Source organism: Carassius carassius, chromosome 19 (assembly GCF_963082965.1).
Source record: "Carassius carassius chromosome 19, fCarCar2.1, whole genome shotgun sequence".
NCBI lineage: Eukaryota > Metazoa > Chordata > Actinopteri > Cypriniformes > Cyprinidae > Carassius > Carassius carassius.
In genome coordinates this window covers 7,774,322-7,798,621 of record NC_081773.1, presented here as the reverse complement: position 1 = coordinate 7,798,621, position 24,300 = coordinate 7,774,322, and the positions used below count along the sequence as shown (strand labels likewise).

Below are 24,300 nucleotides of genomic sequence, written 5' to 3'. Positions count from 1 at the left end.
TCATAAGTGTATGCTTTATTTTGTCTGATTAAACACATGCTTGCTTCCTGAAAAGTCATATGCAGCCCTATAAATATTGTACATAATCCTACCCTTTTTGATACAATTATTGTTATAGATGCACATGTATGTAATATATACTGTACATCTTAATATATATATATATATATATATATATATCTTTTTGTAAAATGAAGATCACATTAAAACCGGAAACTCTTTTTCCCCCTGTGCATTCATCAGTAATATTTTTTTCTGCTTTTCAGATGTTTTAACTGTATAGGTGTTTAAGTTTGACTCTGTTCCCAGACCCAGATCTTAAAGGTGCAATGTATAATATTTACAATGATCTATTTACAAATGCAATTTAATACACATATATAAAACTATGTTTTCAGAGGTGTATAAAGACCTTTCTTAATGAACCGTTATGTTTTTATTACCTTAGATTGAGCTATTTATATCTACAAACACCGCAGGTCCCCTTAAATGGAAGTTGCCATCATGTTTGTACAGTAGCTCTAAACGGACAAACTGCTCTATAGAGCGCATTTAGTCACTTTGATGTTTCTTGTGAATAAAAAAATGACACAATGATGAACAAGTACATTAACATTCGCAATAACATTGATTTATTAAATAATTAAGTAAATATAGTTCCTTGATTTACCTTTGTAAAGAAATCTCATTGCTCTCTGCTGTTTTTACTGACGACATCTTTACCTGTGTCGGCCACCATAGCTTCTCTAAAGGGACGGGTGAGCGGGGGACCGTTAGTTGCAATTGGCAACCTTACCGCTAGATGCCACTAAAAATTACACAGTGCACCTTTAAATAAAAACAGAGAATAGGAGCTATTATCATCCACTGTGTCACAACATATCTGATAACTGCTTATCTCTCAGTATGAAAAAACGTCTGTTTTCTGTCTTTTAGTTTAAAACACACTGAATCGCAGCACAGTCTGGGTTTGCAAGCGTCATTACAGCGTAAACTGATGGACATATAGACATACAGAATCATACTGAAACAGAAGACTAATAAATACTGTAATATTCCCTTCTTACTTCGGAAACTGTGGGCTTCCACACAGACGCACACACACATCAACATAACTCCGCAAGAGAAGCGTTTATGAGAGGGTGATTTTGCAGAAATAAATAATACACAGAACAGTTTTTAACGCTATATTATTAGCCCCTTTCACACTGCATGTTGGTCCCAGAAAATTGCCGAATTGCCTTCTGTGTGAACGCAAACACATCCCGGGATTGATTCCAGCATCAATCCCGGGTTGGGGACCTAGTAACATTGCCGGGGTCTGTCCCGGACCGGGCTCTGTGTGAACAGAAGCCAGAAGCAATGCCTTAAAGGTTGTGTTGTAGTGATGATGCACGTTATTGTGTGACTCTTTTACCAGGTGTTTTGCAGGCAGATCAACAGTTGAGACTAAAAAATATGTGCAAACTGTAATGAAGCAGAGGTCAGGTAGCTCTTCACTATGCACCATTCTATCATGACATTGTTCGCCAGTTTAAGTGATAGTTAAAGGTGCAATAGGTGATTGTTTTCAGAAAAATGTTTTGTTATACTGGTTGAAAGTCTCCTCACATCCCTATAGCAATCATTAAGTTAATGGGTTTAAATTTATCTATCTGTATTTATATATTCTGTGGAAGGTGTAGGACCAAGAAATGTACGTCCAATCAAAACGCTCAGTTCGAGCTTTTTAAATAGATTTCCTACCTGCCTGTCAACGTATATGTATCTGCATACCTCTGCGCACCCTGTTCGCGCAGACAGAATACGTCATTAGCTCATTCATGCATGCTGTGCAGACAGAGCTATAAGGTTCCCAATTCCATTGCTCAGGCACATAGTTTACATGTCTCGCTTAGTTAACACTCCCAATTCAGATGACCAACTCGAGTTATGTGAATGAACTGTGTTTCAGTCGATACTCCTTGTTCATTGCTCCCTACTCCCTGAGCAGGGGTTTAATTCACTTCGGAACATGGACTGGTATTGGGAACCGCATATGTAGCCTAATGTAGTAATGTTGTCTCTGGTATTCTGGTCTGTGAGCATAAATGCGTTCAGGAGGCGTGGCTTTGGACGGCGATTGCAGGGAGGGTGGTACGTTCGCTTTCAGTTAGTGCTGGGCGGTTTGACCAAAAATATATATACCGTTTTTTTTCAAAATTATACCGGTTCTCTTACGAGAGTTCTCTCGTACTGCGTCTTAGCTAAGACGCTATGGGAAAAGTCTCTTTTCACGAAATACTGAAGCAAAAAATTATCCTTAATTTTGAATTTTTGTAAAGCGCATTTGCAGCAGTACACAGCAATAGGCGAGACGGCTCGCTCGCTCATTGGCTGCTCTACAGCAAGTGCACAGCCTATCGAGCGCAGGCCGACTCACCTGATTTTTCATCTCTTCAGCGAAGCTCACGCATCGCTGGATCACAGAGGAAGCAAGCGCCGCCTGAGAAGCATATCAGCGGGACGAGCCATTCTGAAGCTGCTGGCCTTCGCCGCCTTCCACTGCCGTTCCTGCTGCGCTGGCTGGCGCCTATATCCTTTATATCCTTGTGTGTGTTCGCCCTGCGACGCACACTCATGAAAGAGCTGCGTCTTTTTAAAGATGCCCTCGTGTGGCTCGTGCAGACCCCCGCTCAGCGAAGGAGATCGTCACGTCTTCTGCGTCTCCTGCCTGGGTGAGGACCATGCAGCGCTCGCGCTCGCTGACGGCGGCTGCCCTCACTGTGAGCTAATGCCTATGGTGACTCTGAGGACTCGCCGGGCGTGCTTCTCGAAGCCTGCATCATCCGCAGCGCCGTAAAAAGCGCCGCTCGCAGCGTCTACCGGAACCGCATCCAGCTCTGCCGAGCTCGCCGGTTCCCTCCGCTTCACCGGCCTTCCCTGCATCGCTTCCCGATGGTCAGCGTCCGCTGTCTGCCGCCGCGTCATCTGAGGAAGTGGATCTCAGGGCCGCGTCGGAGGAAGAGGACACGTGCTCTTCTTGCTTCGGGCAGTGAGGGTTGGGCGAGCTCCGTGGATCTCGCGCCTTCTGCTCAGAGGCCCAGCAGACGAGCGGATATCGATAAAGAGCTGATGCGAGTGCTCACGCTGGCCGCGGCGAGCCTCGGCCTCGAGTGGTCTGCACCAGCCCCCCTTCTCGTTCCCGGCTGGATGGTAGCTTTCTCCCGGATGAGCGTTTTTCTCCCAGCTCAAAGCACGCCCCCTTTCTTCCTGAGCTTCATGAAGAAGTGGCGAAAGCTCGGAACGCTCCACTCTTGGCGAGAGTTCGTTCATCTGTTTCACCAGCATTCTCCACACTGGACGATGCTAAAAACAGAGGCTACCTGTCACTTCCGCCGGTGGAACAGGCTATAGCAGCGCACCTTTGCCCGCCATCTGCTGGACGGTGGACTAAGGCGGCGTTGCCATCCAAAGCCTGCCGCATGACGTCATCGCTGCTCGCACGGATCTTCTCTGCTGCTGGGCAGGCTGCGTCTGCGCTGCACACCATGGCCACGCTGCAGATTTTCCAGGGTGATCTCCTCCGCAAGCTGGATGAGATGGGACCTGAAGCGATCTGTCTCGCGGATCTGAGGAGTGCTTCGGATCTCTCCCTCCGCGCTACTAAGTCCGCTGCACAGGCCATGGGACGGGTTATGGCTTCCGCTACGATGGCTGAGAGTGGCTGATGGCTGAGTTCTCGGTCTTCCAGCCGTCGCCCCGCGCCGCGGGAGCCACGGCAGAGGATCACGGTGAAGCCAGAAGCCCCGAAAACATCCTAACACTGCTAGGAAAGCGCCGGTGTACGAGTTCCGCTGCAGCCGAGCTCTCACCCAAGCGCGCCGCTGTTGCAGTTCCAAGAATTGTGACTGTCTCAGTGTCTTCTGCAATGCGCAAGCCTGCACGAGTGCCCGCTTGCCTGCACACAAAAGCCGTTATCACGGCTACCCAGATATTTCCCGAAAAGAGTGTTATTTCTGGTGTTCCGGCCACAGCCGATGGTGCTATAAATGTAGTGACGATGCCCACTCCTCAGTGCCCATCTCCACATGTAAGCACAGCCCTGCACACAGGGCTCGCGCCTATAAGATCGACTCAGATCGGTCACGCGCACCACATAGTAAACGTGCCCACTCCTCAGTGCCCACAAACACTGTCACACACGGCGCGTGGTTTCTGTAAAAACGAAACCCGTGCGCGTACGCTCTGCCCAGGCAGACAGCGAGTCAGAAGCAGTAAATGTGCACATTTGCAGCCCACAGTTACTCGCAGACATCACGAGTCCCATGGGACCCGCTTAGCCCTCCCTCGATCAGTTAAGCGCCGGAACGGGGTCGAGGAGGAGCGATCTGCCCGCTGTGATCAGCGCGCTCCCCGCCTCAAATGCCACAGGCGTGACGCCCTAAGTTACAGCACACCAAAGCGCCGCCGTTGCCCAGGCAACAGAGCGCGCTTCGCCTCCAGCCCTTAGCCATTCATGCAGATGCATGGTCAGCGCTTACAGGGGTTTCGGATTGGGTGCCAGGCATTATAAAGAGAGGCTACTCGCTACAGTTTTCTCGATGCCCTCCGCGCTTTTTAGCGCGCGTCGAAACCACGGTAAAAACAGAAGTAGCACACCTACTTCGGGCCGAAATATCAAAACTGTTGAGCAAAGAGGCTGTAGAGCCCGTGTCTCAAGCTCAAAGCGAGGGGGGGCTGTACAGCAGATATTTTCTGGTGCCCAAGAGAGACGGGGGTTTCAGGCCCATACTGGATCTAAGACAGCTGAACAAGGCATTGGTGAAACGCAGTTTCAGAATGCTTACGACCAGGAAGCTCCTCGTGCATATTCGCAGAGGAGACTGGTTCATGTCAATAGATCTGCGTCTCAAGGTCAATCAAGGCTGCGTTACAGCCCTGAAACCCTGGACAGCAAACGACTGGTACCAATCAGGTGTAAGCCTGGGGACTTCTTCGAAAGTGAAGATGGTGTCGACGGACGCCTCCACTTCGGGATGGGGAGCGCTGCTCGAGGGCAGACCGTCCTTTGGCCTGTGGTCAGAACGGGAAAAGCTCCAACATATCAACTGTCTGGAAATGCTGGCAGTGGAGAACGCGCTGACGCGCTTTTGTCCCCGAATCAAGGGCCACCACGTCTTAGTCCGTTCGGACAACATGTCTTTGGTGTCCTACATAAATCGCCAGGGCGGTCTCGGGTCCCCAAACCTGTACAGGCTGACGGAACGCCTCCTGGTTTGGGCTCAGTGCAACTTGCGCTCGCTGAGGGCAGTTCATGTGCCTGGGCTACAGAATCTGGGTCCAGACAGGCTGTCCAGAAACAACATTCCCACGGGCGAATGGTCTCTACACCCGCAAACAGTCCGGCTGTTGTGGGAGAGATTTGACAGGGCGGAGGTGGACCTCTTCGCGTCCCACGAAAACGCTCACTGCCCCTCGTTCTTTTCCAAAAACGAAAGCGCGCTGTCACGGAGATGGCCGTGCTGCCCGCTTTATGTTTTCCCTCCCGTCTCCCTCCTTCCGCAGGTGATAGAACGGGTGAGAGAAACGAGATGTTCAATACTGCTTGTAGCACCTTTTTGGAAGAACCAACCATGGTTCCCAGATTTGATGCGGTTAGCAGACATCGCCCCGTGGCCAGTGCCGTGGAGGAGGGACCTCCTCTCGCAGGCCAGGGGCTCGATTTGGCACCCTCAACTGGAGTTGTGGTCCCTCCATGTGTGGGCGCTCAACGGTTACCCACGGATCTCTTAGTGGGAGTGCTAAATACCATCACTCAGGCTAGGGCTCCGTCGACGCGACGGCTGTATGCCTCGAAGTGGTCGGTGTTCTCCAGCTGGTGTACAGCTCGGGGATGTTCACCCCTTAGTTGTGAGGTGACGGAGGTTCTCTCCTTCCTGCAAGAGCTGTTGGATAAGGGCAGAGCTCCATCAACGCTCAAAGTTTATGTGGCGGCCATCGCAGCGTTTTCTGAAACATCGCTCGGTCAGTCAATAGGAAGGAACGATTTGGTCATCCGCTTCCTTAGAGGAGCTAGGAGGCTGAATCCTCCCAGATCTCCGTCAGTCCCTAAATGGGACCTCGCGACGGTTTTGGAGGCCATGAAGGGTCCCCCTTTTGAGCCTATCCAATCGATTAGCCTCCAGCATCTGTCGTTCAAGACGGTATTCTTGTTGGCTCTCGCTTCAGTGAAGCGTGTGGGTGACCTGCACGCGCTCTCGGTGAGCCAGTCGTGCTTGGAGTTTGGGCCTAATGACTCAAGGGTCATACTCAAACCTAGGCACGGTTATGTGCCAAAATCCCTCAACACGCCGTTTCGGGCTCAGGTTATTGCCCTGTCTGCCCTGTCGGTGTCAGGAGAGGATGGAGACTCGAGTTTTCCTTGCCCTGTTAGGGTTTTAAGAGCTTATGTGTCTCGCTCCGCTGTCTTTCGACAGACTGAGCAGCTGTTTGTCTCGTTCAGTGGACGTTCCAAGGGAATGGCTGTTTCGAGACAGACTCTATCCAGATGGATAGTTGACGCCATAGCGTTAGCTTACGCTTCCAAGGGCCTTCAGTGCCCACTGGTTGTCAGAGCACACTCCACAAGAGGCGTCGCCTCGTCGTGGGCGTGGTCTACTGGGATCTCCTTGCAGGATATATGTATGGTGGCAGGTTGGGCCTCGCCGTCTACATTTATCAGGTTTTATAACCTGGAGGTTCCCACCTTGCAAGCGAGGCTGCTGTCGGTATAGCCGAATCAGGGCCCTGATGGGAATTCTGAGAATTCTGAGTATTACGTAAGACCCGCATTGCCACATTGGTCAGGCCTTGCCTCGACTGTGTGATGATTGTATTGCCGCATCTACGGGTGCTGCTAGATATGGGACGGAGGGCTTCCCCCCTCTCCTGTCCTGGGCACTCTGTGAGTCCCTCGGGTGACTGTGCACTGTAAATCCTGGGCGTTGCTTCAGGTTTATTGGTGTGTGATCCCTGCGCGCACGGCGTTTTACATGGGGTTCCCGTAGCGTCTTAGCTAAGACGCAGTACGAGAGAACTCTCGTAAGAGAACGTACTCGGTTACTAACGTAACCTCGGTTCTCTCTAGAAGAGGGAACAAGTACTGCGTTCTCTGCCGTGGGTACGATTCACTCTGGTTCGCTTCAGCGATGAAATAAATCAGGTGAGTCAGCCTTTTCGAGCTCCTTTTATAGGGTTGGGCTACACCCATTTCGGCGGGAAGTGGCGTGATGGGCGCGAAGCGTCCTAATTGGTCTGATATTGCATCAGCCTGCGCTCGATAGGCTGTGCACTTGCTGCAGAGCAGCCAATGAGCGAGCGAGCCGTCTCGCCTATTGCTGTGTACTGCTGTAAATGCACTTTACAAAAATTCAAAATTAAGGATAATTTTTTGCTTCATTATTTCGTGAAAAGAGACTTTTCCCGTAGCGTCTTAGCTAAGACGCAGTACTCGTTCCCTCTTCTAGAGAGAACCGAGGTTACGTTAGTAACCGAGTACGTTTTCCGGTTTATGACGTTTTTATTTTTTTTGTTTCATGCATAATCAGGTGTACAATGCATTTTCTGCTGGTTGATATTCCAAGACGTGCTTGCGGCTAAGGTGCTGGAGAAAATTGCTCGTGTTGCCGCCTTTGGCGTCAATTTTAGCCCGACAGCACTTGCATAAAATGGATATTATATATGCATAATCTGCCTGCACTGCATATGCAGTCCGCTGCACGGACCCATTGTGCTTTCAATTCACACAGGCCGTGTTTGCAGTCCGCTACTGATCCGCATCTGTTTAGTCCACAAACACAACATTTGTTCATTGTTTTGATTTCATATCATACAAAAAAAATTATAATTATATATATATATATATATATATATATATATATATATATATATTTATGTGAATTGTGTGAATTGATATATATATATATATATATATATATATATATATATATATATATATATATATATATATATATATATATATATATATATATGGCTGTCTGGTGCACTCTCAACAACCTGGAGCTTACCACGCTCAAAACATTGGAGATGATCATGGACTTCAGGAGAAACCCCCCTGCACTCCCCCCACTCACCATCATGAACAGCACTGTGGCTGCAGTGGAGTCATTCAGGTTCCTGGGCACCACTATCTCTCAGGACCTGAAGTGGGACATTCACATTGACTCCATTGTGAAAAAGGCCCAGCAGTCGCCAGCTGAGGAAGTTTAACCTGCCACAGGAAACAGTTCTACTCCACCATCATCGAATCCATCCTCTGCACTTCAGTAACTGTCTGGTTCAGCTCAGCTTCTAAATCTGACTTCAGAAGACTACAGAGGGTAGTCTCTGAACACCAGAACAACCAGACACAGGAACAGTTTCTTCCCTCAGGCAATCCATCTTATGAACAGCTGATAATAACTGTGGAACACACTACACTATTTATATTTATATAAACATACACTTATTTATCTAACACACATACTTAGCGTACACTTAAATGTTTTGCACATAATATACCTGTACATACATAACTGCTCATTGTAATATACCTGCCATACATTGTCAATTTGTATATTGTCATTCCTTACCTACCTATTTGTATTTTTTGTATTTTTTATTCCTTATTGTGTTTTTTGTTCTGTCGCTGTCATTATGTTGCACTGCGGAGCTTCTGTCACTAAAACAAATTCCTTGTATATGTGAACATACCTGGCAATAAACCTCATTCTGATTCTGATTCTGATCTGATTAAAGTGTGCAGAGTGGGCCGTCGCCATCTTGGCAGCGCGTCACCGTGTGATTCTCCTGAACAATCGAAAATGGGCAAAAAGGCGGGAGCAGGTTGCTGGACGGCGGTGACAGCAGCGGCAATCCACCTGTCACTCAAGTGGCCACTCCCTTAATTATGCAGAAATTGAAGCCTTAATATAATTTAAATGGATGAGTTATAAAAAAATTCACCCCCCTCACAGTTCTCATGACGGGCAAAATTCACTATATAGACCAAATTAATTGTTTGCACCCGGCTGTAAACATGTTTTTTTCTGTTGTAAAGTTGGGCATTTTAACATGGGGAGTCTATTGGACTGACTTCCTTTTGCAGCCAGCCTCAAGCGGCCAGTTAATGAATTGCAGTTTTAGTCACTTCCTTATTGGCTTCACGTGAGAGAGCGGGAGGTTGCCGCTCGGTGTGAACGCAAACACATATTCCGGGAAATCACTGACAGTGTGAATGAACCAAAATTTAACAATCCAGGAACAATAGCTGGGACACATTACCTGTGTTTTATCCGGAATCTCAGTGTGAATGGGCTATTGATTGTTTAAGTTGCTAAGGGTGTTGCTCAGTGATACACAGAACTGTTGGGTAAAGCGGTCATAGCTGTGCTGTATCGTGAATAAAACACAGCTGCTGACCAATAAGAATTGAGGAAAAATAAACCGTTTTATATATATATATATATATATTTTTTTTTTTATTATTCATATAAGCTTGATAGTATAGAGTAACTTGCCCAATATGGCTGAATCAACTATTTATGAGTTTAATGAGAATTATTATTCTTGACCAAAGGTCAACAAAGATGTACGAATGTGAAAAATGAACTGATTGCTCAGTGGGTCAGTGAAAGAGTACTCTGTTAATAAGTAAGATGGACATCTTAATGCTGTGCTGTGGCTTAACAAAGGCTTTTGTGTTTTTGTGTCTGTAGCTGTGCGTGAACATTGTGAATGAGCGGATCAGGCAGTTCACCGCAGACGTGCTCTTCCAGCAGGAGCAGCAGGAATGTCTGCAGGAGGGGGTTGCCATGGAGACGTTACGCTCCCTCGGCAACCAGACATCAGTGCTGGACTTCTTCTTCCAGGTATGCAGTTGGAGCGGATTTCCAAGAGCTGTGGCGGGAGCGAGGGAGAGGAAAGAAGTTGGAAAGCTTTTTTCCTGACCCTGAAGCTGTTGACCCTGTACAAGAGCCCCTCTGTTAGCTCTTTAATTGCCGTCTCTTCATTTACTGACTCAATAACGGATGTCCTCACTGACTGTTTTATAAAGAATTCCCTTAGGTGTCACAAAGATGTGATAAAGCCCATCTTTTAGACTATGACTCTATTAGCCGTTTGTCAGATGTGACCATTTTATGAGTCACGAAATGACTTCTCCATTTGGTCAAGACCAAGTGACACAGCATTGTACACACAGAGGCATGTTTTCCCGTGCCACACACACATTTGTGGTGGACTTCACTACATGTATTATTCTGTGCACATTTGAATGTGTTTTATGACCTTCACACATCCTTTATAAACAGCCCCACCAAGTCTGCTGCATTTTATTTTTTATTTTTTTTGGCATACCAGTGCAATGTTGAATGTTCTTTCATAATAAAATATTAAATACTACACAACATGCTATAATAGCGAATCATACTCATAATGTCATGCCACATGGATGTGTCAAGGGATAGTGCACCCGGAAATGAAAATTCTGTCATTAACTACACACTCTGGGAAGTCGTGGCCTAATGGTTAGAGAGTCGGACTCCCAATTGAAAGGTTGTGAGTTCGAGTCCCGGGCTGGCAGGAATTGTGGGTGGGGGGAGTGCATGTACAGTTCTCTCTCCACCTTCAATACCACGACTTAGGTGCCCTTGAGCAAGGCATCGAACCCCCAACTGCTCCCCGGGCGCCGCAGCATAAATGGCTGCCCACTGCTCCGGGTGTGTGCTCACAGTGTGTGTGTGTGTGTGTTCACTGCTCTGTGTGTGTGCATTTCGGATGGGTTAAATGCAGAGCACAAATTCTGAGTATGGGTCACCATACTTGGCTGAATGTCACTTCACTTCACTTCACTCATGTCGTTATAAACCTGTAAAACCTTTGTTCATCTTCAGAACACAAATTAAGATATTTTTTATGAGCTTTCTTACCCTGCATACTAGACAGGAACATGAAAGAGAAGAAATAGTTGAATAAAGTTATTTTTGTTTTCTTTGCACACCAAAAGTATTCTCGTAGATTCATAAAATTACAGTTTTACTATAGTTTTTAAATTACTAAAATTACTATTTTAACAATTTTCTTACTAGCTTTCTGGGCCTTGAACATGTCAGTTGCGTTACTGTTTATGCAGAGTCAGAAAGCTCTCGGATTTCATCAAAAATATCTTCATTTGTGTTCTGAAGATGAATGAAGGTCTTATGGGTTTGGAACGACATGATGATTTAATTGATTGATTGATTGATTGATTGATTGATTGAATGTTGTCCAACAGGTTTCCTACATAGCTGTGTTAGTTTCAAGTCTTTTCTCACATAATAGAATAATTTTATGCTATAAAATGTACACTTATCTGGTTATTATCATAAAAAACCCCACTTCTAACTAAAACAATGGGCTAGTTTGCCCAGTTTAATTTGTGGAATTGACTATCTTACTGTACATTATTCCTTCCTTATTTTGCAGCTAAAGCCTTCAGTGTAACTGTGTGTGTGTTACAGAAGCCTCAGGGTGTGCTGTGTATCATTGATGAGGAGAGTCAGTCCCTCAGGCCATGTGAAGTCAACCTTTATAAGCGACTGCAGATACAGCTGGATTCTTCCAGTTTGGACGTCATCTCCCTCACGACCAAGGATGGCAATGGGAACCCCCCACCCAAAGACCAGGGGCCATCGTTTACCGTCACTCACTACGCTGGCAAGGTGGGTTATGGGAAATTGCGAGTTTGCACATGCACATGCTGAGTTCACGGTCATGTGCTCAGCAGGAGGCTCACTCACAAACACGAGCCCTGGTCACAGGTTTCCGAGAAGCCCTCTGGAGAGTCAACGTACTGTCATGCTGAGAGTGAGGGCTATTATTAGCGCTGAACTCATGTGTGTTTGTGTGTCCTTATTGCAGGTGACCTATGACCTGACCGGCTCACTGGACAAGAACAAGGATGTTCTCCCCCAAAACATCTTGTTTGTTATGAAAAGTAAGGATTGGGAGTTGTGTGTTCTAGTCATTCTCTATATGGGCAAAAAACTCACCATGGTAACAGTAGTTCCCATTAAAATAGCTTAGTTACTATAGTTATTGTTACTGTAATAAAAGAAAAGGAAATTACAGGAGATCACTTATTCATTCACTACCATACAAAGATTGGGGTTTGCATTTCTGACACCAGAATGCTGCCAAAAGCCTGCCTTTAAAATTCTTCCTTATCATGTATTCTTTGCAGTAAATGCATTCCCACAATACATTGGCTTGAGTGAATAATATCCACCCAAGATGTTGAACAATTTGAGAAATGTTGAGTAATAGAACACGTTGTAACACTAAAAGTACTGTTAAACATAATTTAGTGTAATTACAAATGGATTATGTTATCCAATATTTGTTTGTGCACCACTTATTAGTATATTAGTTTATAGTTTCCCAACATTCTTACTCTATACTGTTAAAATCAGTGAGTCAAATCTTTTGTGCGCTTCATATAAAAAGCGTTGTATGTGGGACAAAATGTATAATGTTCAAATAAAATTTTTACTTATGTGGTTCGTTAGCAGTGTTGCTACTGAAATAGTTTCTCCCCAGTGTTGGACATGTGAACTCTGATCTTAGCATTTGTACCTGCTGCAGTGCATTTCATATACGTTTAGCGTTCCTCTATACAGCTCCTCTTCTCCCCACATTAAGCAGGTCAGAGGTTAACATGGGGCAGGAGCGTGTGCACATGGAGAGATTTGAATGGGGGCTGTTATGTTGTTTGTGAGAGTGTCCGTGGGGGGTGGTGTAAATGAAGGGAGACAATTAGCTCTGGCGCCTGCCGTTATTAAGCTCCAAACGGGGGTAGCCTTGTGTTTATTTTTCTGTCTCCATTTTTTCTCCCCCCCCCTGAGCAGCAAGTGAGAACGTGCTCATCCATCAAATGTTCCAGTGTAAGCTGACTCAGACGGGCTCATTGGTTCCCCACCACCAGCGACTGAAGCTCCGTGGGCCCAAAGGCACTTTGCTTAACAAGAGCACTACGCTTAATCCTGCCAGAGACGCCAAGAAATATGTGGAACTGAACAAGGTATCTAAACAGTGGAACCTCCACAGCCTTTTGGCACTAATTACATTTTTAACAACTTTATTGTAATAAAATTTGTATTTGTTTGTTTGATTTAAATACATATCTTTTTATATAAAAATTTTATATATATATATATATATATATATATATATTACACACACATTTTATATACATTTGATGTATTTTATATTTTATATAATTTTTCTCATTTTTATTAGTGTTTTTTTCATTGTGTTTTGTATTTAAAGCACAATAAAATTGTGTGTATTTTTTGCTAATAAACTTTAATTATAAATTATTTTTATTTATATTTAAGCAACTTTTTCATAACTTGTTTTTAATAATATGTTTATATAATACGATTTAATACAATGTAGAAAATGTATTTAGTAAAAACAACAAAAAAATAAGTAATTCATATTTATTTAATTATTTGTTTGTTTGCTTGCTTATTTCTTAGTTTTTCTTTTATTATGACAATATTTTTTTAAGCAACAAAAATAGTAATGCACCTGAGGAACCTAATTTTAAAGGCCTATATATATATATATATATATATATATATATATATATATATATATATATATATATATATATATATATATATATATATATATATATATATATATATGTGCGTGTGTGTGTGTGTGTATATGTGTGTGTGTAAAAAAAAAAAAAAACAACATATATATATATATATATATATATTATAGTAAGCAGCAACAATAACAAAAAAAAAGAAAAAATATTTTTATTAAACTATTTATTTAATGTATTAATTTTTTGTGAAAAAATGTACATACCAAAAAACAACTTACATTCATTATAAAAAAAAAAAAATCAGCATTGGATTTAATATGACGTGTTTGATTATAACAAACATTCAAGAATGCTTGGAACATTCAACAGTAGAAATAAACAATCATTTTGAATGCGTTGTTTGGTCATGTGTTTGTGTTTGTGTGTAATAAATAGTCTTGCATGTGTCACATCCAATCATACTGTATTGTGTAGAAAAAAAAAAGAGCTGTCCAAATGATTTGCTTGTTTAGGGAAAAAAAACTCATGCATACGTGGTTCAGTAACTTTCTTTGTTTAATTACCTTATTAATTTCTGGCCACGTTTTATTAATTCAGTCCCATGTTTTAAGGTCAGTCATTACATTTATCCACCACTTTCTTCCATTCTGTCTTTCTTTCAGTTGCTTTCTCTGTCTTTTATTCATATATGCCATCTCTCCTTTCCTTCTCCTCAGGTCAGTGCTGTGGTGTGTGGGTGTGTGGGGGGTTGGCTCAGTCTTATGTAAGACACCCAGTTCATGAGCCGCTGGCACCCCTAGTTACCCACATACCCTCTTACATAAGCAGTGGTTCAGTTCCCATTGAGTGACTGGGACAGTAATATGAAGTAACATGATGAGATCCTGCTGTGGCCTGAAACAGAAAATTACAAATGAGTGGTTTGGTTAGTCTGGTTTGCCCTTTGATGAGTGAAATTAGATGAAAATGTAGCACCAGATTTTATTTTTCTTTCTTTTGTTGTGTGTCCAGAGAATGAGTAGATTTGGTGTAGTGGTGGCGTTTTCTGGGAATCAGGACGCCCTGAAGAGGTTTTGATTTAAAGCAGCAGTTTGCTGTGAAATATAATCATTTTCTTTCCTACTGAGCAGCTAAATGACTGAGTTGTGTCATCAGCGTCTGCCCCTTTTTTCCACCAGAACAGCTGTTTGACTAAGAAAAAACAAATTGTCCCTTTTTACACTGCACAGTTTGAACTGTGTTTGTTTTAAAACAATATTATATCACCTTTAATTGCTTTAATATGACACTTGGGAAAATATTTTGATTATGACACCAGCTGTACTGAAAACAACACTCACCCCAACATAGTTACACTCTCTGTCTCTCTAATTGCTCTGATTATTGTCATTGTTGTTGTTATGGTTATTATTACTATGATTTTGATTATGATTCATTACTGTACAGTACAGTGCAAAAGTATTTTTTTCTAGTATTTTCACCAACATCACCAACAGATTTTAGTTTGCACAAGGAGTCTGACAACAGTCAGTGCTCCACACAGAGATCTGATCTGATCATCATCAGTCTGTCTGGAATAACATGAAGAAACAGAACAAACTGAGACGGACTCAATCCAGAACAACTGTAGCAATGTCTCCAAAACACTTCAAGAAACCTGCAAAGCTACAGTACTGTGCAAAGTTTTAGGCACTTGTGTTAAAATGCTATAAAGTGAGGATGCCGTCAAAAATAATAATAATAAATAGATTTTCTTAATTCACTTCTATTAACTAAATTAAAACAGCATTTGGTGTGACAATGCGTTAAAAAAAGCTTTGTTGTGTCTATTTACACTAAGTGCAAATAGCCCGCCTTGTTGGCTGAAGCTATTTACACTAACTCCACCCACCAACGTGTGATTCAGCTAATCAACACTACAAAAGACAGCCAATAGTTCTGAGCTCCAGTGGGCGCAGATGGTAAAATGTGTGATGGTCATTTTGACGCGGTAGACCTGGGTTCCAATATGCCTTTTGGCAAACTTTTTTCTCCCATTTCAAATTTCAAATCACATCAGAAAAGCATTTATTTTCAATGAAAATGAAGAATCTAATCATAGAGTTGAAAATAAAGTATCGGGTAGGGTCAGAATAGGTTTAGGGAGGGCTTTATTGTCCCAATAAGGTGGCATACATTTATTCATTTGACTTAAAAAATTACAATTTACACTCAGTAAGTTAATTTCGCGTACTGTTTTACAATGTAATACAACACTGAGGTACAGATAATGGCCACTATTTGCAATAAGTATTACAATTTTAAGAGTGTAAATATAATCTATATAGTTATTTGCACTTATTGTAAAAAGCCTCTATTGCTATTTACACTTAGTGCAAATAGCCGCTGCCAAAAAGCTTTTGTCTTAGGTGCACTTGCGCATAGTTTTTTTTAATGGTATTTTTGCAGGCAGGTTTCTTGAAGTGTTTTAGAGACATTGCTACAGTTGTTCTGGATTGAGTCTGACTCAGTTTGTTCTGTTTCTTCATGTTATTCCAGACAGACTGATGATGATGAGATCAGATCACTGTGTAGAGCACTGGCTGCTGTCAGACTCGCACAGATTAAACAACAGGTATTCCAACTTGTAATTATTTAAATAATGAAAAAGATAAAACTAAAAATAATAAAATAAAAAAGTGGTCTTACTAAATTGTATTAAATTTTCAATGATTACCTTATTGTAGCCAAAGTGTGGTAAATATTAAGAATTAAAATCAAATTTTATTTATTTTATTTTTTTCAGGCTGCACTGTGATCCTTAAATAGAGCCTTTTAATGGCATTTAACAATTCTTGTTCTAAATATGCCTTACAAGATTTCTTAGTATGTGAACTAATGTTAAACTGAATGATATTTTAGTGGGTATTTTCTATAAATAATGGTAAAAATGTATGAGTCATTTTTTTTTTCTTAGAAAATAAATAAATAAACTGGACTGTAATGATAAAACCTTCATATTCATCCGGAAGAAGGAGGCGGGAACCGGCGGACAATCAAAAACATTTTAATAACAAAATAAACACAAAACAGCGCACCAGCCCCTCACGGACGACTGGTGCGCATAAAATAAAACCCAAAACACAACTAAAAGCCCAGGCCTGGTCCTCTCTCGTCCTTCACTGTCGTCGCTCCAGTTTTATATCCTTCCATCTCCTCCATGGGCCTCGAGACCGGTGGGACGAACAGGTGCAGTTCATCTCCAATCACTCCCCCGGCCTCGCTCCCATGTCCCTCGGCCCCGCCCCACTCGTCACATACCCCCATCGCCCCTCGCAGGCCGGGGGGTACTCCCGAGACTGCGCTCTACTCCCCCCCCCCCTCCCTCCGGGGGGGCCGCTCCCGGGGACCTGCGGGAACCTGGGGGTAGGACAGGCGAGGCGAGAGAAAAGGAGATGGAAGGAGGAGCGACAGAGACGAGAGAGGGGAGAGAGGAAAAAAAAAAAAAAAAAAAATTCCGGTTCCCAGACGCACCGCTGCTCGGCCCTCCACCAGCTGGGTGATCTCCTCCGCGGTGCCTGGCGGTGGCACTGGACGGCCCTCGGCGGACGGCACGACACTCCTCCGCCGCCCGGTGGACGGCGACGGCTCCTCCGGTTTTGGGCAGCCGGCAGGAGTCCCCCGTTCCCTGCTCCTCCCCGTTCCGGCGGAGGCAGCAGGCTCCGGCCACCTGGCGAACGGCGCCGACTCCTCCGCTCCCTCACGGACGGCAGCCGTCTCTCCACATCGTGGGCGGCCGGTAGCGAGCTCGCCCGTCCCCGGCAACTCGCTCCAGTCCACCGCCTCGAGCGTCCATGGCGGCACACTCCTCGCCAGCTCGATGGCACCGCGGATTCACCACAGCGGCGAGGGATCTTCAGCAGCGCGTCCCTCCTTCTCCCGGGCTTCGGCACCACTGTAATGATATCAACCTTCATATTCATCCGGAAGAAGGAGGCGGGAACCGGCGGACAATCAAAAACATTTTAATAACAAAATAAACACAAAACAGCGCACCAGCCCCTCACGGACGACTGGTGCGCATAAAATAAAACCCAAAACACAACTAAAAGCCCAGGCCTGGTCCTCTCTCGTCCTTCACTGTCGTCGCTCCAGTTTTATATCCTTCCATCTCCTCCATGGGCCTCGAGACCGGTGGGACGAACAGGTGTAGTTCATCTCCAATCACTCCCCCGGCCTCGCTCCCATGTCCCTCGGCCCCGCCCCACTCGTCACATGGACATATTCTAATGTACAAGAGGGACAACATAAGCTGCATCAAACCTATAATGTTGTTTTTTGTCTTTGATCCATATACAAATAATTTCTAATTAAAGTAAAGGCTGTTCTTTTGAACACTTTGTTCATGAAAAAAAAAAAAAAACGGACTAAAACAGAGAATGAAAGCTGCATGAGTCAAACGAATCAAGACAAGAAATCAGACATGCAATCATAGGCAAACTATCATTAAATCACCACCTCAATCTAGAATGATTTACTGTGTGTTATTTCCCAGAACAGACCCCCTCCAGGGTTAAAAGGACACAATGATCATATTGAAGAACTACGATGTCTGCAACTTTCCAGTTCCTGAATCACCTTTTGTTCAAATTAAATTTGATGCTTTTATAGTAGTGACTTACATCCATTAGAGCATTTGAACTTATTTTCCATCAGTGACTTAAATACAATCCATGTAGAGATTCAAGGAGGGGGAAGTACTGCATCAGGGTTATCAGGATGACCTGTTGACAAAGGAAAAGCATAAACACAGTAAACCTTTAGCTGAAATATTGTTGGTCAGTATTTCCTATTTGGGTGAAAAAAATCTGAAATCTGTGTGTAGATCACTGTGTATTTGTGTTTTTGTTTGTTTACACTTGCATGATCCATTCATAGCTCTCGTACAACTCTGTTGCCATGCCAACATCATCTTAAAAGGGCATGAAGATGAACAGTCACATCTAAAGCACATCTCCTCCTTCCCCTCTCCACTCTCTCCTGATATACAGTAGCCTCACTAACACTAAAGCCATGAGGCTTTGAAATTTTAGTTTGATGCCAGGGGGCGGAACAGTAAAAATATTGAAATAAAAAGATACAAAATGTACACATTTATTTATGTATTTATTTCTTTAATTAACAATCCTAACAATGTACTTTCCCACCACTCTGCAGCTCCTGAAGAAGAAGGGAGGGACGTCTTTCCTGCAGAGACTGGAGCGTTGTGGACCGGTCACTGTGGCAGTGCAGCTCAGGGTAAGTCCACTTAAAAACCACTGTCAGCTCCCAAACCTGACCTGAGCCAACCCGGCCCATCCAGATGCTCATTGTGCTCGTTGTGCTCTGTGGATTCAACTTCCTGTTTCCAGATGTGTTGGATCTCCCAAAAAAGCCTGCAGGCTCACCGAAAACCCAAAAGTTGTCTGACATCTAAACATTACAGATTTGCAAGGAAGACGTCTTAAAAACATCTGTATGTGTGGTTTGTACAACAGGCTTTATAAGAAGTGTTGTAGTGTTGTGTCAGTCTCATAGGCCCAGTGGTTAGTGGGGAGGAAGGATTTTGGGGTGTTAATGTTTTAGTGATTAGTTTGGGTAATTGTGGATGGTTGTGGATGCTGAATGAATAAACAGAAGACTCACTGTTACTGTGAGAGAGAACAGCTCACTGCCGGATTCAACACACCATTATCTGACATCTAGAGATGCCAGTTTAGTTTATTAAGATTTTTTTAAATGAATGTGAATATATATATAGTATTGTTCTAAAGTTTGGGTTGAGTATTAATATACATTAATGTTTTAACATACGTTTGTGTGTGTGTGTGTGTGTGTGTGTGTGTGTTTGTATGTGTATATATATATGTGTGTATGTGTGTGTGTGTGTGTGTGTGTGTGTGTGTGTGTGTATTATTATAATATTAGAATGATTTCTGAAGGATCATGTGACACTGAAGACTGGAGTAATGATGCTGTAAATTTAGCTCAGAATAAATGAGATGTTAAAATGAATTAAAATAGAACACAGTTTAGTTGTTTGTTAATCATTTTATTGTATTTCTTTATTTTTTACTGTTTAATGCAACACTGGTGAGCATAAGGGACTGAGGGACCACACACACGCACACATGGTACCACTTTAGTGACTGTATCAATTTTCACTATTAACTAGTTGCTTATTAGCATGTCTATTAATAACATATTGGTTGTTTATTACTACATATAAATAGGGCTGAGCGATATATCGAATATTAGCGATAATATCGGAATAATTTTGACGACGATGTAAAATAAGAAAATTTCTAATTCAAGCATACTTTCCCAAAAGAACTCGCCAAACGTGCAAAAAATGGAACATGTTCCTTCCAACTGGTCTACACTCCTCTACTACGCAAACTCTCATGAGTGCGGTTGCCAGATTTCAAGAGTTCAAGAGATATTAAATCCCTGAATCAGAGCTTTGCTATTACATAGACACAGGTAGGATAAAATGTCAGGACACCGGTCTGTGTTCTGTCATGAGATCTCGACTGTATTGTTGACGATTGTGATGGCTGTATAAATGCTCTAACTCATTAGCTGATGTGTGAATAGAGAAACATATATATATATATATATATAAAAGAAATACCTATGTGCTTCAACAAATATCTCCCCTTCTGAAAGGGTTTTTAGTGGCAGTGGGAACATAGTTTCATGCCAGAGACAGTAGACTGACTTGTATTCTTAGCTAAAAAAAAATAAAATAAAATTCCTTATCCCAGTTTATTTCAAATTTTGTATCATTGTTATTTAAAATCACTTAGCCCTACATATAAAGCACATATTCTGCATGACCACATTCTACATCCCTAAACCTACCCAATACCTAAAATTAACAACTACCTTACTAACTATTAATAAGAAGCAAATTAGTAGTTTGAGGCAAAAGTTAAAAGTTAATGATGAGAATTGGACCTTAACATCAAGTGTGACCAGATATCACACACATATAGCATATTTACCTGTCCACATTGAGTGAAGAATACAGAAGCTTACAGAAAATCATTCATTTCCCATCGATTCACATCCCTACACTCACACACTGCTCCTTTTCCACCACTGCCATTGGCTCTTTGTAACAAACCCATCTATTAAAGTAATGTCACATTCTTGCACACATGCAGGTGTCATCTCGCTTGCGTCCTGACCTCATTCTCATGCTAGTGGTATGCAGGTACTTATATGTACAGAATGTGCTTATGTTCACACGTTCTACACTGCATGACCTGATTTCTGCACCACGATATGTACGGGGTTGTGCAGGGGTTTATGAGAAGAGCACACAGTGTTCCTCTCTAATCTGTCCTCTCTGTTCAGGGCTGATTACATCATAAAGCACATTCAATACATGCCGCTCAGACAAACACAGACGTTATTTATCCACGCCTCAATAGCTCACAGACGAGAGCAGTAGAAGAGATATGAAATCCTTCAACAATAATAAATAACATCTAGTCTAATGTGTTTTTCATTAGCATTCGCCCTCACGGAAAGATGGAATGGTTGTAATTGGCAGCTGTTTTTGTTTATTCCTTTGAATGAGTGGTTGTATGTATTACGGCCTGCGGCGCCGTCTTTCCCCATCTCTTTTCTGTGGGATAAGATAATGTCACATGATGATGTCAGGCTCATTGCGGGCCGTACTGACTCAGCACAGGCTCCTTGGCCTATGACATCATCATTCAGAGCCAGCTTTTTTCGGTTTGTGCCTCGTAAGTACAGTGCACACATGGAGTCTGCATGTGCAGGGCCCCGCAGAAAGGTATGCAGATTTCCATCAGTCATTTAAAATACTTCCCTTGCATTTTGGCTTATTAAAAATGTCAGCTTTTATACTTATGCTATGGTATTTGTACAGTGCATGCTACATAATTTTATGCTCCGCTTGTACGTATATGAGTCTTAAATTTATTTTGCTGCTTCATCGAAGCGCAGGTGTACGAGTTCCGCTGTGGCCGAGCTCTCACCCAAGCACGCCGCTGTTTCAGTTCCAGGAATTGTGACTGTCTCAGCGTTTTCTGCAACGTGCAAGCCTGCACAGTTGCCCGCTTGCCTGCACACAAAAGCCGTTATCACAACAGCTTCAGCAACGCAGCTCGAGACCCCCGTCTCGCTCTACCGGCCGTCGCCCCGCGCCGCGGAGACTGCGGCAGAGGATTACGGTGAGGCCGGGAGCCCCGAAGCCATCCTAGGAAAGCCATCTATGCATGCTGCATGACGCTGCGTCTGCACTACACACGATGGCTGCTTCATCGAAGCGCCGGTGTACGAGTTCCGCTGTGGCCGGGCTCTCACCTAAGCGCGCCGCTGTTTCAGTTCCAGAGATTGTGACTGTTTCAGCGTCTTTTGCAATGCGCAAGCCTGTACGGTTGCCCGCTTGCCTGCACACAAAAACCGTTATCACGGCTACCCAGATATTTCCCAAAAAAGGTGTAATTTCTGGTGTCCCGGCCACGGCCGATGGTGCTATAAATGTAGTGACGATGCCCACTGCTCAGTGCTCATCTCCACATATAAGCACAGCCCTTCACACAGGGCTCGCACCCATAAAAGCGACTCAAGTCGATCACGCGCACTACATAGTAGACGTGCCCACTCCTTAGTGCCCACGTTCACTATGTCACACGCGTCATGTGGTTTCTGTAAAAACGAAACCCGTGACCGTTCGTCCGGCCACGGCCGATGGTGCTATAAATGTAGTGACGATGCCCACTCCTCAGTGCCCATCTCCACATGTAAGCACAGCCCTGCACGCAGGACCCGCGCCAATAAAAGCGACTCAAGTCGATCACGCGCACTACATAGTAAACGTGCCCACTCCTCAGTGCCCACAATCACTATGTCACACGCGTCATGTGGTTTCTGTAAAAACGAAACCCGTGCACATTCGTCCGGCCATGGCCGATGGTGCTATAAATGTAGTGACGATGCCCACTCCTCAGTGCCCATCTCCACATGTAAGCACAGCCCTGCACACAGGGCCTGCGCCCATAAATGCGACTCAAGTCGATCGCGCACACTGCATAGTAAGCGTGCCCATCCCTCAGTGCCCACAATTACTATGTCACATGCGTCATGTGGTTTCTGTAAAAACGAAACCCGTGCACGCTCGTCCGGCCACGGCCAATGGTGCTATAAATGCAGTGACGATGCCCACTCCTCAGTGCCCATCTCCACATGTAAGCACAGTCCTGCACACAGGGCTCGCGCACATAAGATCGACACAAATCGGTCGAGCGCGCCGCATAGTAAACGTGCCCACTTCCCAGTGCCCACATACACTATGTCACATACGGCGCGGGGCTTCTGTAAAAACGAGGCCCGTGCACGTACGCTCTGCACAGGCAGACAGCGAGTTGAAAGTGGTAAATGTGCACACATGCAGCCCACAGTTACTCGCAGACATATCGAGTCCCACGGGACCTGCTCAGCCTTCCCCCAGTCGGTTAAGCGCCAGGACGGGGTCGAGGAGGAGCGATCTACCCGCTGTGATCACCGCGCTCCCCACCTCAAATGCGCAGCACACCCGAGCGCCGCCGTTGCCCAGTCAACAGAGCGCGCATCGCATCCAGCCCTTAGCCATTCATGCAGATGCATGGTCAGCGCTTCCAGGGGTTTTGGATTGGGTGCTAGGCATTATAAAGAGAGGCTACTCGCTACAGTTTTCTCAACGCCCTCCGCGCTTTTCAGCGCGCGTCGAAACTACGGTCAAAACAGAAGTAGCACACATACTTCGGGCCGAAATATCAAAACTGTTGAGCAAAGGGGCTGTAGAGCCTGTGTCTCAAGCTCAAAGCGAGGGGGGGGCTGTACAGCAGATACTTTCTGGTGCCCAAGAGAGACGGGGGTCTCAGGCCCATACTGGATCTAAGACAGCTGAACAAGGCATTGATGAAACGCAGTTTCAAAATGCTTACGACCAGGAAACTCCTCGCGCAGATTCGCAGAGGGGACTGGTTCATGTCAATAGATCTGAAGGACGCGTATTTTCAAATACAGATAGCGTCAAACCACAGGCGATAATTGAGATTCACCTTCAAGGGCCAGGCATACCAGTTTACAGTCCTGCCGTTCGGCTTGTCCGTAGCTCCTCGTACGTTTACGAGGTGCATGGATGCAGCGCTCGCTCCTCTCAGACTCAGTGGCATGCAAGTGCTGAATTATTTGGATGACTGGCTGGTTCTGGCCCGATCACGAGCGGAGCTCGTGGACCACAGGGCCGTTTTACTCGATCACCTCGAGAAGCTCGGCCTCAGTGTCAATTGGGCGAAGAGTTCGCTGAACCCCAGTCAGACGATTCTGTTTCTGGGTATAGTTCTGAACTCGTGTTCCATGACGGCGCGGCTGTCACCACAGCGCGTGATGGGCATTCAGCGCGCAGCGAGTTCTTTCCGCTGCGGCGCGACCGTGTCGCTCAAACACTGTCAAAAGATGCTGGGCCTCATGGGCCCCCTGCAGTTCTGGCTGAAGGCGCGGGTGCCGCGCAGAGCGTGGGCGTCTGGCCGGCTGCATTTCAAGGTCAATCAGAGCTGTGTTACAGCTCTGGCACCTTGGACAGCGAACGGCTGGTACCGATCAGGTGTAAGCCTGGGGACTTCCCCGAATGTGAAGATGGTGTC

The 24,300-nt window shown here is 44.5% G+C and overlaps 1 protein-coding gene across 4 annotated transcripts in view; it reads left to right on the top strand.

Moving 5' to 3' along the window:
• The window catches only part of LOC132094980 (unconventional myosin-XVI-like), a 250,673-nt gene that overhangs the window by 159,368 nt on the left and 67,005 nt on the right, over window positions 1-24,300 (top strand). For all 4 annotated transcript variants that reach the window (XM_059499687.1, XM_059499688.1, XM_059499686.1 and 1 more), the window contains exons 22-26: window positions 9,738-9,890; window positions 11,520-11,720; window positions 11,920-11,995; window positions 12,906-13,078; window positions 18,815-18,895. In XM_059499687.1, the coding sequence (XP_059355670.1) occupies window positions 9,738-9,890; window positions 11,520-11,720; window positions 11,920-11,995; window positions 12,906-13,078; window positions 18,815-18,895 (684 nt within the window). The remainder of the gene's footprint in view (window positions 1-9,737; window positions 9,891-11,519; window positions 11,721-11,919; window positions 11,996-12,905; window positions 13,079-18,814; window positions 18,896-24,300) is intronic.